The sequence below is a fragment of the Canis lupus genome, chromosome 1, assembly GCF_048164855.1.
Source record: "Canis lupus baileyi chromosome 1, mCanLup2.hap1, whole genome shotgun sequence".
NCBI lineage: Eukaryota > Metazoa > Chordata > Mammalia > Carnivora > Canidae > Canis > Canis lupus.
This window is the reverse complement of record NC_132838.1, coordinates 106,915,385-106,929,150: the sequence shown is the minus strand read 5'-3', so window position 1 is coordinate 106,929,150 and position 13,766 is coordinate 106,915,385. Positions and strand designations below refer to the sequence as shown.

Sequence of the window (13,766 nt, the reverse complement as noted above, 5' to 3'; positions counted from 1 at the left end):
AGGTCCTCGTCCCTCCCCCTCCTCCACCCCTTTTTCCTAAGTAAGCAGTGTAGAAGCATAGACACCAAAAAATGTTCCCAGAGCCTAAACATCTATTTCCAGGGGCTTTCTGCAAGTGAACGCCCGTCTAACCAGTACCTGGAAACCCCCTTGTGCCCCTTCCCATCACCTGAACTGCCTTTCTTGAATGTGATCATTAATCTGGCATCTAAGAGCATAGAGTTGTTTCACTTTTCCTTGAATTTGGTACAGACTCATACAGCACATGTGCTTTCATGTCTGGCTTCATTCACTCCACCCTGTGGCTGTGAAATTTGCCCACGTTCAGGGAGTGGCCAAGAGGGGCTTCCAGGAAGCTGGCTTCCTGGGTGCATCCCCTTCATAAAAACTCATCAAGCCTAATGGGCATGAGTTGTGCACTTTTCTGTATGTGTGTTATACATATGTGTTTACATTAGAATTTTCTGCCAGAAGAGGGAAGAAAAGAGAAGCATTAAGGATATAGACCCTGGGGTCAGACTGTCTAGGTTTGCATCTTGGCTCTGCTGCTGCTGAGCTGAATGGTCTTGGGCAAGTAGGTTTCCCGAATGTGCCTTGATTTCCCCATCTGTGAGGGGGTTTTATTCCATTCCCCACCTATAAAATGTTATTGTAGGATCTGCCCCCCGAGTTGTTACGAAGGTTTAATGACTTCATTTGTAAGTGTTTGGAACAGGACCTGGAATGGAGTTGAGCAAAAATAAAATCAGTGTCCATTTGAACCTGTAAGTTGTGAGAATTGTTCTGGAATTTGTGGTTGATGGGGTAGCTGGGCATTTGCTCTCATCTGTAGGGTCACCATGAAAACAGCAGATACAGACCCCACCAAGGAAGGCATGTTATATGGTCCACTCCAATGCCATGTGCCACTTTGCTGTCGGAGATGACAGAGTTCTGAGATGATGCCCAAATCTTGATAAAATTCCAAACAAAACCAACCACAGTCTTTCCTCAGATTTTACAGTAGCTACCCTCCTGTGTATTTTTCTAAAGATTTTATTTATTTATTTATTTATTTATTTATTTATTTATTTATTTGAGAGAGAGAGAGAGATTGAGCAGGGGGAGGGAGAGAATCCCAAGCAGACTCTGTACTGAGTGTGGAGCCCTATGCAGGGCTCAGCCTCATGACCCTGAGATCATGACCTGAGCTGAAACCAAGAGTTGGAGGCTTAACCAACTGAGCCACCTAAGCACCCCCCCGCAAAATCCACTCTGTATGAAAACCAAACACAAAGCACTTGTGTTTATACATGAAACAGTTGGGATTCAACTCAGATAATTACAGACCATTATTTCACGGACACAGATGTCCAGTGGGATGTTTAGGAGTCAGATGGGGTGTGGGCAGTTCTTTGTGGTGTGGAGGGGCGTCTTCATCTGGGTCCCCACTTAGACCCTGTGATACCCAGAAACACTGCACAAATTGCCCCATGGCTTCCATGTTTATGCCAGCCAACCCCAGGAGTTCCTGAGATGTCTCTAAGGGCAGCTCTGTCCATTCTCCACCAGCTCTCTGAAAGCTCTGTGCTGACAAGCACTTAGAATCCATCCTCTTTTGCGGTTTCTGCATTTGTGACTTCAGCTACTCGCTAGGTTTATCCGGAAACACCCAAACCAGTACTCCTGGTGCTTTTGTGATCATCATGTCATTCACATGGGGTGTGGAAAATTTGAATTGTCCAGCGCACACGAAGCTGAGGTTCACCAAAGTGGTGCTCTGCTTCCTGTCTCAGCTCAGTCCGTAACCCGGTATCCTTTTTGCCTGCCACTGAGTGCCACATTTTTCATATTTTTGTGCTTTTCTTGTTGATGGCTTCACTGTCTAAACCCCGCCCCCTCAAAGCACTGTGCTTAGTGCTGGCTAGCATCCCTAAGTGCAAGAAGGTTGTAGTGTGCCTAGAGATTACTTAAAAATAAAATCTTAAAAAAAGGAATCTTTTCATATTGCCAAAGACCTTCTTCATTCATCTCCACACGTCCCTTTAAACCTTATGTGCATTGCTTTATAAAACGGACACGAGCAGACACCAAATGGTGCTAAAAACAAACCTTGAATACAAAATACAGAATTTATCCATCTATTTTTATGTTTTAAGACCTGCCCAGTGTCACAGATGGATTTTAAGCAGAGGTGCAGTGGTGTAATTTGACATAGAGTTGGGGGGTTTTCTTAGAGGTTTTATTTATTTGAGAGAGAGAGAGAACACATGCAAGTGGGGGGAGGGGCAGAGAAAGGGGAGACTCTCAAGCGGACTCCACACTGAGGGTGGAACCCAGTGCAGGGCTTGATCCTATGACCCTGAGATCATGACCTGAGCCAAAACCAAGAGTTGGTCGCTTAACCGACTGAGCCACCCAGGTACCCCTGATGTAGGGTTTTTAAGCTAGATTTCTAAAGGGCTATTTAGGACCACGCATCAGGGTCCGGAGCCCCATGCCATTGCTCTCTCTGCCCCTTAGCCATGCTGCGGATGGTCTCTGCCGTTCTCCAGTTTGGCAACATCGTCCTGAAGAGAGAACGGAATAAGGATCAAGCCTCCATGCCTGACAACACAGGTATTCCATCTGGCCCACAGCCCACCTGCCTGACCCTGTGTTCCCCGTTCCCCTGGACAGAGCATCCCCCTCAGCACTCCCTACTCCCCAGCTGGGCATGCCTCCAAGCTGTGCTAATCCTTTACCAAAGTGTCACTTCCCACTCTTTTCCTGATTCTAAAAGGTGTCATCTCTGCCACAGGTTTGAACAATACCAGCATGCCAGAGATCCCTGGTCATCTTGGCCCCTCTGAGAAAATCACCATTAGCATTGGGCTTATCTCCCCTTGGCCTCTCTATTCTGCATATATATACTTTTTTTTTTGTTTTTTTTGAAAGCAGAATTATAGTTGCTATTCCTTTTATTCTCAAACTGGAAATAGATCTGCTTTATTATCATAAAATAATGCAAACTGAATGGGGGAAATATCTGGCAATACAAAGAAGTATAAAAGCAAGAAAATGACCCACAGTTATACTCCTGAGAGGTAATTACTGTAACATTTTGAGGGTAGTTCTCTCTGGGCTTTATTCTCTGTCCATATCAATGTGGAAATAATTGTCACAGAAGTGGGATCACGCTTTCACACCCTTTCCCCCTCAAGACAGCAAGGGCTTTTGTCCTGATTATAAAACCCTTTGGGCTCATTTTCAAAAGCTATATAACCACAGAAAATATGAGAAAAGGGGCCCCTCTCACCATGCTGTTGATCAGAGTATCATCTGTGGCGCTTGGGGAGCTCTGTTCACACTCCCAGCAGGTGTGCTGTGCACACTCATTTATTCATCCAATCCATGAAGTTGGCATCAGACCTTGTAGACTGTTTTAAAATTTGCTTTTTTCCCTTAGTGCACTGAGGGTAACTTTTCAAAGTTATTAACTCCAGCGCTACTGGGGTTTCTTCCTCTAGGGTCTGTGGGTAGAACCCTATGTCAGCAGAATTAATATCCTGGGAAGTCCTGTATGTTTCATTCTTTGCATTTGCAAACAGTAATTGGAGATGCAGTCCATGGGCTTCACCAGCTGCCAGAGGACACAACAGAGGCTTTCGAATCCTACAGAAAACCATCCTGTGACTGGCAGCATAGTGCCCCACTGCACATTCCTGCTGTTTTTCAAGGCCACTTATAGTTCTCAAATACTTTCCATATAATGCAGAGTCACCATAGAAGAATTGAAAACTGCAATTGCACCGAAAGGAAAAAAAAAAGAGGAGAAATGTAAATGCTCATCACCTCACCTCTCAGAAATAATCTGTTTATTTATTTTGGTGTTTCTTCTTCTTCTAAATGTTTTCTCTTCCTTTCAATTTTCTGCTGGAGCTGAGCATTTATAGTTTCCGTCTTCCCATTACGAGAGTGACAAGCAGGAAAACATTTCATAATCACCATTTTTTTTTCATAATCACCATTTTTTAAAATGCATTTTTCCCCCTACCAAAAAAATAAGGAAGAACAAGTCGTTTTAACATATTTGTTTAGGGTTTGGTCTCTTACTCTAATAGCTTTTCCCCCAATATTTTATTAGGAAATTCGTAAACACACAGAAAAGTTGAAAGAATTTTATTGTAAACATCCAACCAGCCATCACCTAGATTCTGCCCCTGACATTTTACTATCTTTGCTTTTTTTTTTTATCTTTGCTTTATTGCATATCTTTCCATGCACTCTTTGTCCACCCTCTTGTCTCGTGCATTTCAAAGTTGCACATTTCCATGCATTTCAAAGCGTATACACGAGTCGTTCACATGTACATGCTTTGGCTTGTGTATGCATATCATTTACTGGTGTCTATTATTTGCTTACAGTTCTTTCTTTGATTTGAAGTGAAACATACCAGTCGTGAAATGCATACATCCTAAATGTACCATTTAATGAGTGTTAATAACTTTCAGTGACTGTGGAACACTTATGCAAATGGAGGATCCCTGACTCTATAACCAATCCCTAGTTGCTGGGCATTCAGGTTTTTTCATTTTCCTCCATCATACACAAGGCTGTGATGAACATCGTCCTGGTCCAGTGTATGATCACCTCTGGGATTATTTATCCCATCTTGGAATCCCAGAGAGAGAAGCCAGAGGACGTACATACTTATAGAACCTGTAATGCGTCTGGTGGGAGAGGTGGGGCCCCTCGTCTGTTCCACCAGCAGTGGGGGCTGCCCCCTCCCCTGTGCTCAGTGCCCCCTGCTGCTTCCCGGAGCTGATCAGACTCTTAACCCTCAGCTGCACAGAAGCTCTGCCGCCTCCTGGGAGTAGGGGTGACGGACTTCTCCCGAGCCCTGCTCACCCCCCGCATCAAAGTTGGCCGAGACTACGTGCAGAAAGCACAGACCAAGGAACAGGTAGGTGGGACGGGGGCAGGCAGGGTGCAGGGAGAGCCAGGCGCCAGGATCTGAGCCTGTAAGCAGCGTATGCTGGTTTTTCTCTCACTCAACAAACCGTTGCTGATTGTTCGCTCCATTACCAGGTCTGGTTCTGATGCTAGGAATAAAAGTCATAATGGAAACAGAGACCATACCTTCATGGAGCTCAGGCCAAAACAGGAAACAGATCATAAAAGAAGATACATAAACAGTGAGGCCTTCTAGGAAGAAGAGGGTTCGTGTGGTCAGGAAAGTCCTCTATGAGGAGGTGATATTTGAGTTAGACATAGATGGTTCAAAGCAGAGGGAAGAGTATGAGTGAGGGCCCTGGGGCCAGAACAGGTTTGGCAAATGGAGAATATCAAAGAGGTCAGTGAGGCTAGAGAGTAGAGGGGAGGATGCAGAAGGATGCAGAGAAGTCAGAAAGGACAGATCACGCAGGGCCTTAGGGGCTACAGTAAGGAGGTGAGTTTTATTCAGAGTGCAGCAGGAGACCAGTGAGGGTTTAAGCCAGGGAGCAACTTGATTCAGTTTGCCTTTTATAAAGATTCCCTTGTCTATTGCATGGAGAACTGGATCCAGGGGGTACAGGGCTGGGCGGGGTGGTGGGTAGGGAGACATAAGGAGGCTGCTGTCGTAGTCAGGCATGTGATGATGATGGTGGGAGTGGGGAGAAGTGAACCCATGCTAGAGATTTTCCGAAGCCAGCTTTCGGGCAGAGGCCTCTGCCTGGCCCCAGGCTGGGCAATCCAACAAAGTACTAGGATAAAGAAGACACAGTGGGGGGATATGAGAGCCAGGTTCCACTCACAGTGGAGGTACTGTTGTTAGGATCCCTTTTACAAATGAAGGAACATGTTTGTTCACATGCCTGAGGCCACAGAGCTTCCAAGGGGCAGAGCCAGGATACAAATTCATGTTGTCAGGCTCCACAGTTCACTTTCTTAACTGTTAGGCTGTCGAAATTGGTCCAAGGGATGGGGGATGATTAATGAACTAATGTGCCCCCAAGCGATTCACACGCTGCCTGGCACATGGTAGGGCTCTGTACTGGTTGGCGTCATCATTAATGTCATCATTCTTGATGAACTGTGATGCCTCCCCCCCACACACACCGGTGTCTCCTTGCAGGGGTGGGGGTGGGGGTAGGTCAGGCTGGGGATGTGGGGACAGGGCCGGGCCCTCACTACGTGTCCTCACCATGTGCCCCGTGCCACAGGCTGACTTTGCACTGGAGGCCCTGGCCAAGGCCACCTATGAGCGCCTCTTCCGCTGGCTGGTCCTGCGCCTCAACCGGGCCCTGGACCGCAGTCCCCGCCAGGGCGCCTCTTTCCTGGGGATCCTGGACATCGCTGGCTTTGAGATCTTCCAGGTCTGTACTTGGTGCCAGGCTGGGGCTGGGAGGGCCCTGTCTCCTTCCCTCTGGTCTCTATCCCCCACCCCACTCCATCTCTGTCCCTTCTCTCACCTGTTCCCTCATCCCCTGCAGCTCAACTCCTTCGAGCAGCTCTGCATCAACTACACCAACGAGAAGCTGCAGCAGCTCTTCAACCACACCATGTTCATCCTGGAGCAGGAGGAGTACCAGCGCGAGGGCATCCCCTGGACCTTTCTCGACTTTGGCCTCGACCTACAGCCCTGCATTGACCTCATTGAGCGGCCGGTGAGCCTGAGGGTCCCTCCCGCCTCCACCGGCCTTGAGACCTCGGTCAGGCTCCTGCCCAGCTGGGCCTCTGGCCTCCAAATCAGTTCATGACAGCGTCTGCTTCACAGATGCATGGCTGCTACATGGTTAGGCCCGAGGAATGTGCCTGCCACAGGGGTTGGCTTGAACCAAAGCTCTAATCAACGGCCATAAATGTGACTACTGTTCTCATGTTTGGTTGTTATGTCTGTGTGTCTCTTACAAGAGCTACAAGTGAGCAGCAACCTAAGTGTCCAGTATGTGGGGATCTGATGTGCTCTTCCCCTCTTGTCGATGGTTAGGCTAACCCCCCTGGGCTCCTGGCCCTGCTGGACGAGGAGTGCTGGTTCCCAAAGGCCACGGACAAGTCCTTTGTAGAGAAGGTGGCCCAGGAGCAAGGAAGCCATCCCAAGTTTCAGCGGCCGAGGAACCTGCGGGACCAGGCTGACTTCAGCGTCCTGCACTATGCGGGCAAGGTAGGGGGCTGGCTGGCTGTGGGACATGAAGGCAGGGGTGGAGACCCTTTGGCTACAGTTGAGGGGAGAGTGGAGAGGGGACACAGGAGCCACCTGATGTCCGCTGGGACAAGACACTGGCAGGGGCCGGGAAAGCCCAAGGAGGACTGAGGACTCTGTCTAATGAAGTCAGCAGAAGCTTCCTTACAGAAGGGATATTTACAGTAGGCTTGGAGGGGTGGATAGGAGTTCACTGGGAGAAGAATTATGTGCATTACATTCACTCATTCAGCAAAGATATGCCTTTTGTGTGCTCAGCACAGGGCTGAGCACAGCTGGGGCCCTGTGCTGAACGTGGTTTTCGTCCTCACAAAGTTCTTGATCTGAGAGAGGGACAAACACAGGCCATTGGGATATAAGGCTGGAAGGGCAGCTAAGGGCAGCATCAAAGCCCGGAGGAGCAAGGCCAGGGGAGATTTCACAGAGGAGAGTAATGCTTGACCTGGAACTTAAATCAAGGGTTGCACACATTTTCTGTAAACAGTTTCAGCTTTATGGGCCAGTGTCTGCCGCAGCTTCTCACTTCTGCCATTGTAGCATGAGAGACACCCCAGGGAATACATAAATGGATACATTAGGGCGCCTGGGTGGCTCAGTCAGCTAAGTGTCTGCCTTCGGCACAGGTCGTGATCTCAGGGTCCTGGGATTGAGTCCCATGTTGGGCTCCCTGCTCAGAGGAGAGTCTGCTTCTACTTCTCCCTCTGCCCCTCCCCCCATGAGTGCTCGCTCTCATAAATAAATAAAATCTTTTTTAAAAAGTGGATATGTAAATGAAGGCTGTATTCCAACAAAACTTTATTTACAAAATAGTGGCAGGCAGGATTTGGCTCGTGGGCCATCGTTTGCTGATGCCTGGCCTAAGTGATGAGTAACATCCAGTGAAGGATGGGTGAAGGATGCGAAGGGCTGTCCTGGCAGAAGGAACAGCATACAGAGGCTGGGAGGCAGGAAACCCGTGTGCTCTGTGTCTAGCGCTCCCTTCCTCTTCCACACATCATCTAACACTCACCGTGGGCCCAGCCCGGTGCTGTGAGTCAGACTCGAGCCCTGGCCTCAGGGAGCCATTGTCCGGTGAGGGGGGCACGTGTGTGGGGGATTGTGCCCATCAAGACTGTGACTCTGGGAGACTCAGAGCAAAGCCCTGAATACTCGGAAGGAGCCAGCCATGTGAAAAATCCACCATGAGGGAATCAGGCAGCAGGAATGGCAGGGGTAAAACTGTGAGGTAGAAATGAGCTTGCATATTTGAGGAACAGTGAGGAGGCCAGTGTGGCTGGAATAGAATGGATAAGGAAGAAGTGGTGGATGAGGTCCTGGAGGTGGGCAGTGGACAGAGAAGGAAACTAAAGGGAGAGGGGCCAGGTGCCTGGGTGGCTTAGTTGGTGGAGCATCTGCCTTCATCTCAGGGTCCTGGGATCGAGCCCCATTTTGGGCTCTCTGCTCAGCGGGGAGTCTGCTTGTCTCTCCCCCTCTGTGCTCTTTGTCTCTCTCTTGCTCACTCACTCTTGCTCTCAAATAAATAAAATCTTTAAAAATATATTTATTTATTTATTTATTCATGAGAGACACAGGAAGAGAGACAGAGACATGGGCAGAGAGAGAAGCAGGCTCCCTGTGGGGAGCCTGATGCTGGACTCAATCCCAGGACCACGAGATCATGACCTGAGCCAAAGGCAAATGGTCAACTGCTGGGCCACCCAGGCATCCCTCAAATATATAAAATCTTAAAAAGAAAAAAAGGGGGGAGGGGAGGGGACCATGCTGGTGGAGGTGCAGTTCTGGGTATAGATGCAAAGTGGCATCGATGCTCTCATCTGTGGTGAGCCCTGGAGCTGGCTGGCTGGGAGCTTCTGGGAGGTTCCTTGGGAAATTGGGAGACCTGGTGAAGCTGCAGGCTCACCACCTTCCTCTGCCCAACTTCACCCAGGTCGACTACAAGGCCAATGAGTGGCTGATGAAAAACATGGACCCTCTGAATGACAACGTGGCAGCCCTGCTTCACATGAGCACAGACAAGCTGACGGCAGAGATCTGGAAAGATGGTGAGGTCCAGCTTCCCCCTGTCCCTGGAGCTCTGTGCATCCCCTTTCCCAGCCCACAGTGTGAACACCTTTGTTCTAGAGGCTAAGTTCTGAATATAAGTTGTCTGCTCAGATGCAGAACTGATGTAGGCAGGCCAGATGGTCTCCTGATAGTGTTTCTAATCAGTGATTGGTTGGTTACTATCTTAAGCCAGCACCATACTCATGATAAAACATACTTCTTAATCAGAAACGAGAGGGTTCCCATGATCACCACTGCTGGGAAACAGGGTTTTGGCAATACTAGCCTCTGCAATCAGACTGGAAAAAGAAATAACTATATGAATATTATAAAGAAAGAGAAAAAGTTATTCATTGTAGATGTCATATGGTCCCTAAGAAAGAAGAAATCAAGAGATTTGAATGAAAAAGAATTAATCACAAGAGAACTCAGCAGTCTGGTGTTTTTACAGATTAGTCAGTGTTGCAGCTTTGCTTTCTTTGTTCTCATAAAGTTCTCATCAGGGACCCAGGGAAGAAGAAAAGAACAACAGACGGAGGAGATGTAATCTGGGAGAGCTTTCCTGCCCCATGGCCATCAGTCTTTTTGGAATGGTATTTCTGGGAGGCATAGGCAGAAAAGCCAAATGTCTCTGGAGTGACACCTTGTAGCTTTCCAAGCCTTGTCTGTTAATCCCCATCCTTAGAGGAGAAACTGTTTTAACAACCAGTAGAACTAGCATCTTGGTTTGTCCCGATTCAAGACTTCCAGACTCTGTCAGTTTGCCTTAGCCTTTTTTGAAGTGAAAAGTGTAGTTGTAAGTGTGTCCCATGCAATTAGACAGGAGAACAAAATAAGCAAGATGCGTGGTTCCCAAATGAACTCACAGAACAGAAGGGTGTGAAGTGCCTTGATACTAGTGAGCTGGTTTTAGACAGATTTGAGTTTGTGTCTTACATGATTTACACCTGAGGGATTGACAAGCAGTGTTTGACGTTCAGTAACAGAACTAGATTCTGCTATGAGAATCATCTCCTCAGCCCAAAAATCCACCCCCAGCAACACACACATAGTTCTTCAAAATCTGTGTCCCCTTCATGGACACATCATGCCCCCTACCCTTACTGGGATCCTTCACATGCCCCATCTCATATGTGCCTGGCTGCCTAGGGGTTCCAAGAGACAAGTGGAAGCTGGGAGGCCTCTCAAGTCCTGGACTCGAACCTGGCAGTGTTATGTCCTGCACAATTCTCCTGAACAAAGCAAGTTACAGCAGCCCAGATTCAAGGAGCTGCAAGTCCTTGAGGGTAGGACAGGAATGGGGGTGTCTTTTACGTATTAGTCTCTATGACAGTCCCAAGCCCAGAGTTGGGTGCCCAGCATCTAGGTAATCCAAGGGGAAAGGCAGATGAGACAAGCTTCTTCTCAAGAGGCAAATGCAACAAACTAGGTAGGAGTATCGTGTTAAATCCTGGAGCTTCCTGGCAGCCAGGGCAAAAAGGGATACCTAGTAAAACAGATTCAATCTCTAGGGAGAGAGATCCCCACCCACCCCGGCATTAAATTTTCACAAAGAACACTTATCTTTTCCATCAACTTTTACGCCTTTTGTAGGTAGACACAAAGGTGAACGGGATAGTCTCCCTGGCTTTAGAAGTTCATGGCCAAAAATGAAGTTTTCCCTCCTGCTCTGCCTTGTGCTATTGACTAATAACGCTCTCCTCTTTTTTTTTTTCTGCCACCATCTTTCCCTTCATGCCTCCCCCCTTCTCCTTCTGCTCCCTTTGCATCTCCCACCCCCATCTCTGCCTCTCCCCTCATCTGTCCTCACCCCCCAGAACACGGGGGCTTCCAGCAGTTCTCTTTCCTTGGCTCCCTCCCACCATCACCCCCAGGATCTTCAGGGAGGCACGGCTCTGCCATTTCTCCAACAGGGGGTGGGTGTTGCTGTGCACCGATGGGTGAGATTTGCCGGATGAGGAGGGTGGGCCTGTTGGACCAGATACCGAACACCTGTCCCCTCTCCTCCATATGGAGGACTGTTGCCCCGCTTCTCCTTCCCTGTCGCCTCCCTCAGCAGTTTCCAGACTCTTGGTAGCAGCACACGCCTTCTAACTAAACTGCATGTGAAAGGACAAGCAACTGTGGCAATACCAGCTGGCGTTTACTGAGCACTTACTATGTGCCGCACACTGTGCAAAAGCCCATTTATGATTACTAACACTTGGAATCCTTTGAACAACCCAGTGAGTCAGGTGTTAGTGCTACTACCCCCATTATACAGACAAGGAGATTTAAGCACAGAGAGGTTACAGGGCTGCCTGAGGTCACACAGCTAGTTAGGGACAGAGCTGGGATTTGAACCCAGGACACCAGGTCCCAGAGCCTCTGCTCTTATCTGTGCTGTAAGAACTTAATTATCGTTTTGATAATAGCTGGGAGCATGGTGGTAAGAGGGAGCATTGAATGTGGGAAGGAAGAGGCCAAGTGGGAGTCCTTACTGAATACCAGGCCCTGCCCTAAATGAGGATTATCTGTTGGCTCCGATGACCCTTGCTATTGAGGATCCCAGGACATAAGAGTCTACCCCTGCTCCACGTTCCTGAGAAAGCTGGCAGGTTTAAAACAGAATTGAGGTGAAGGAGTGGGTATTTCTCACTTGCTGGAATGACATCATCAAATGACAATATCAGACCTTGCTGGAAAAATGGTTCTTAGTGGATGCAGTCTCTGTCTTTTAAATACTGCACATAGGGGCTCAGTGGTTGAGTGTCTGCCTTTGACTCAGGGCATGATCCTGGGGTCTTGGGATCGAGTCCCGCATCGGGCTCCCCACAGGGAGCCTGCTTCTCCCTCTGCCTATGTCTCGGTCTCTCTCTCTTTGTGTGTGTCTCTCGTGAACAAATAAAATCTTTAAAAAATAGTAAAGCAATACTGCACACAAAAGCCAGGCTTTATTACATTTTTACTGGGATACTGTTTTAAGTTCCTAAAAATGCAACCGTGTTGTGTTCATTATCCCTGCTGCCCAATCTGTGCCTGTAAAGTGGGAATGATTCTTCTAGGCTTGTAAGTGAGCAGATGTATGTAAAGTGCTTTGAGCAGTGCCCGGCAGAGAGGAAGTGCTAGGTAAGCATATGCTGTCATCATCAGCATTTGTCCATAAGGAACGTGGAGATCATGTCCTTGAGAAGACAAGCAGTCACAGGCCAGGGTTCCAGAGGACTCACACTCCCCGGGTTCAAATCTTAGATGTGTAGTTTCTAAGCTGTGTGGCCTCAGGCACAGTCTTTCACCTTTCTGAGCCTCCTTTCTAAGTTTACACATCAGTCCAATGGGGCTGACAACACCTACCTTAATCAGTGTTTCATATGTAAAGTGCCAGGTCCTATAAATGATAAGACCCTTGAACTTTGACCAACCTAGTCTACTTACATCTGACCCCTGACCCTCTTCTTTCTCTACCTCTGTTTCCTCTGGTTGTAGTGGAGGGGATCGTGGGGCTGGAGCAGGTGAGCAGCCTTGGAGATGGCCCTCCGGGTGGCCGCCCCCGCCGGGGCATGTTCCGAACAGTAGGACAGCTCTACAAGGAGTCACTGAGCCGTCTCATGGCCACACTCAGCAACACCAACCCCAGCTTCGTTCGCTGTATCGTCCCCAACCATGAGAAGAGGGTAAGTGACCAGCCTGGGGAGGGAGGCATCTCTGGCAGTGGGGAAAACCCTGGCCACTAAACTTGGCTGGAGACAGGCTCGCCTCTGACTGGCTGGGTGATCTTGAGCAAGTTGCTTTCCCACCCAGGCTCAGTGCTCTGTTAGGAAAATTCATTCATTCACGGGACTTAAATTTTATTGAGCACCTACTAAGGGCCAGGTATTGGGGATACTTTGGAGAGAAAAGCACAGCCAACTCCTAGTCTCATAGTCAAATGGGAAACACAGACATTCAACTGACCACCCACAATGAGTGGGTGATTTTGTTGGGGTGGTAAGTATTACCTAAGGTTTAGTCTGGTCTGTGAAGTCAAGGAAGCCTCCCTGGAGGAGGTGGTGATTGAGCTCTGAAGGATAATGGTATGAAAGGTACAGAGGATGGAATGAAGGCTGTTGGGGCTAGAGGTGTCAAGTAGGGGTGGAGAGACCTTGCCTGGCTTCCCAGGCCACCAGAAGGTTTCCTTTTTAGGAAAATCAGAGTGGGCCCTGTAGAGAAGGGTCAACAAGGGTGGAAAATGAGAATGCAAAATAAGGTGCCTGAGGCGTATCTTGTCCCCAGGAAACAGGAACTGTGGTTACTGGGTGGGTGGATCTGTATGAGTGAAAGAGATGTCTGCAGATACCATATTTTATCAAATCTAAGACACATTTATTTCTCCCACTTTAGTATCTCTGAAGTTGGGGGCATGGCTTACAATCAATGGCCTGTCAGAGGTTAATTGATAGGAACTTTTCTTTCTTTCTTTTTTTTTTTTTTTTTAAGATTTTATTTATTTATTCATGAGAGACAGAGAGAGAGAGAGAGAGAGAGTGTGTCAGAGGGAGAAGCAGGCTCCATGCAGTGAGCCCGATGTGGGACTCGATCCTGGGGCCCCAGGATCACGCCC

General features: G+C 48.3%; 1 protein-coding gene across 8 annotated transcripts in view; it reads left to right on the top strand.

Moving 5' to 3' along the window:
* Positions 1-13,766, top strand: part of MYH14 (myosin heavy chain 14) — a 101,887-nt gene that overhangs the window by 41,833 nt on the left and 46,288 nt on the right. For 6 of the 8 annotated variants that reach the window (XM_072770374.1, XM_072770364.1, XM_072770392.1 and 3 more), the window contains 8 exons: positions 2,503-2,598; positions 4,806-4,924; positions 6,165-6,317; positions 6,435-6,608; positions 6,932-7,105; positions 9,072-9,186; positions 11,005-11,103; positions 12,653-12,840. In XM_072770374.1, the coding sequence (XP_072626475.1) occupies positions 2,503-2,598; positions 4,806-4,924; positions 6,165-6,317; positions 6,435-6,608; positions 6,932-7,105; positions 9,072-9,186; positions 11,005-11,103; positions 12,653-12,840 (1,118 nt within the window). The remainder of the gene's footprint in view (positions 1-2,502; positions 2,599-4,805; positions 4,925-6,164; positions 6,318-6,434; positions 6,609-6,931; positions 7,106-9,071; positions 9,187-11,004; positions 11,104-12,652; positions 12,841-13,766) is intronic. The other 2 variants (XM_072770421.1, XM_072770398.1) reach the window with 1 other exon arrangement.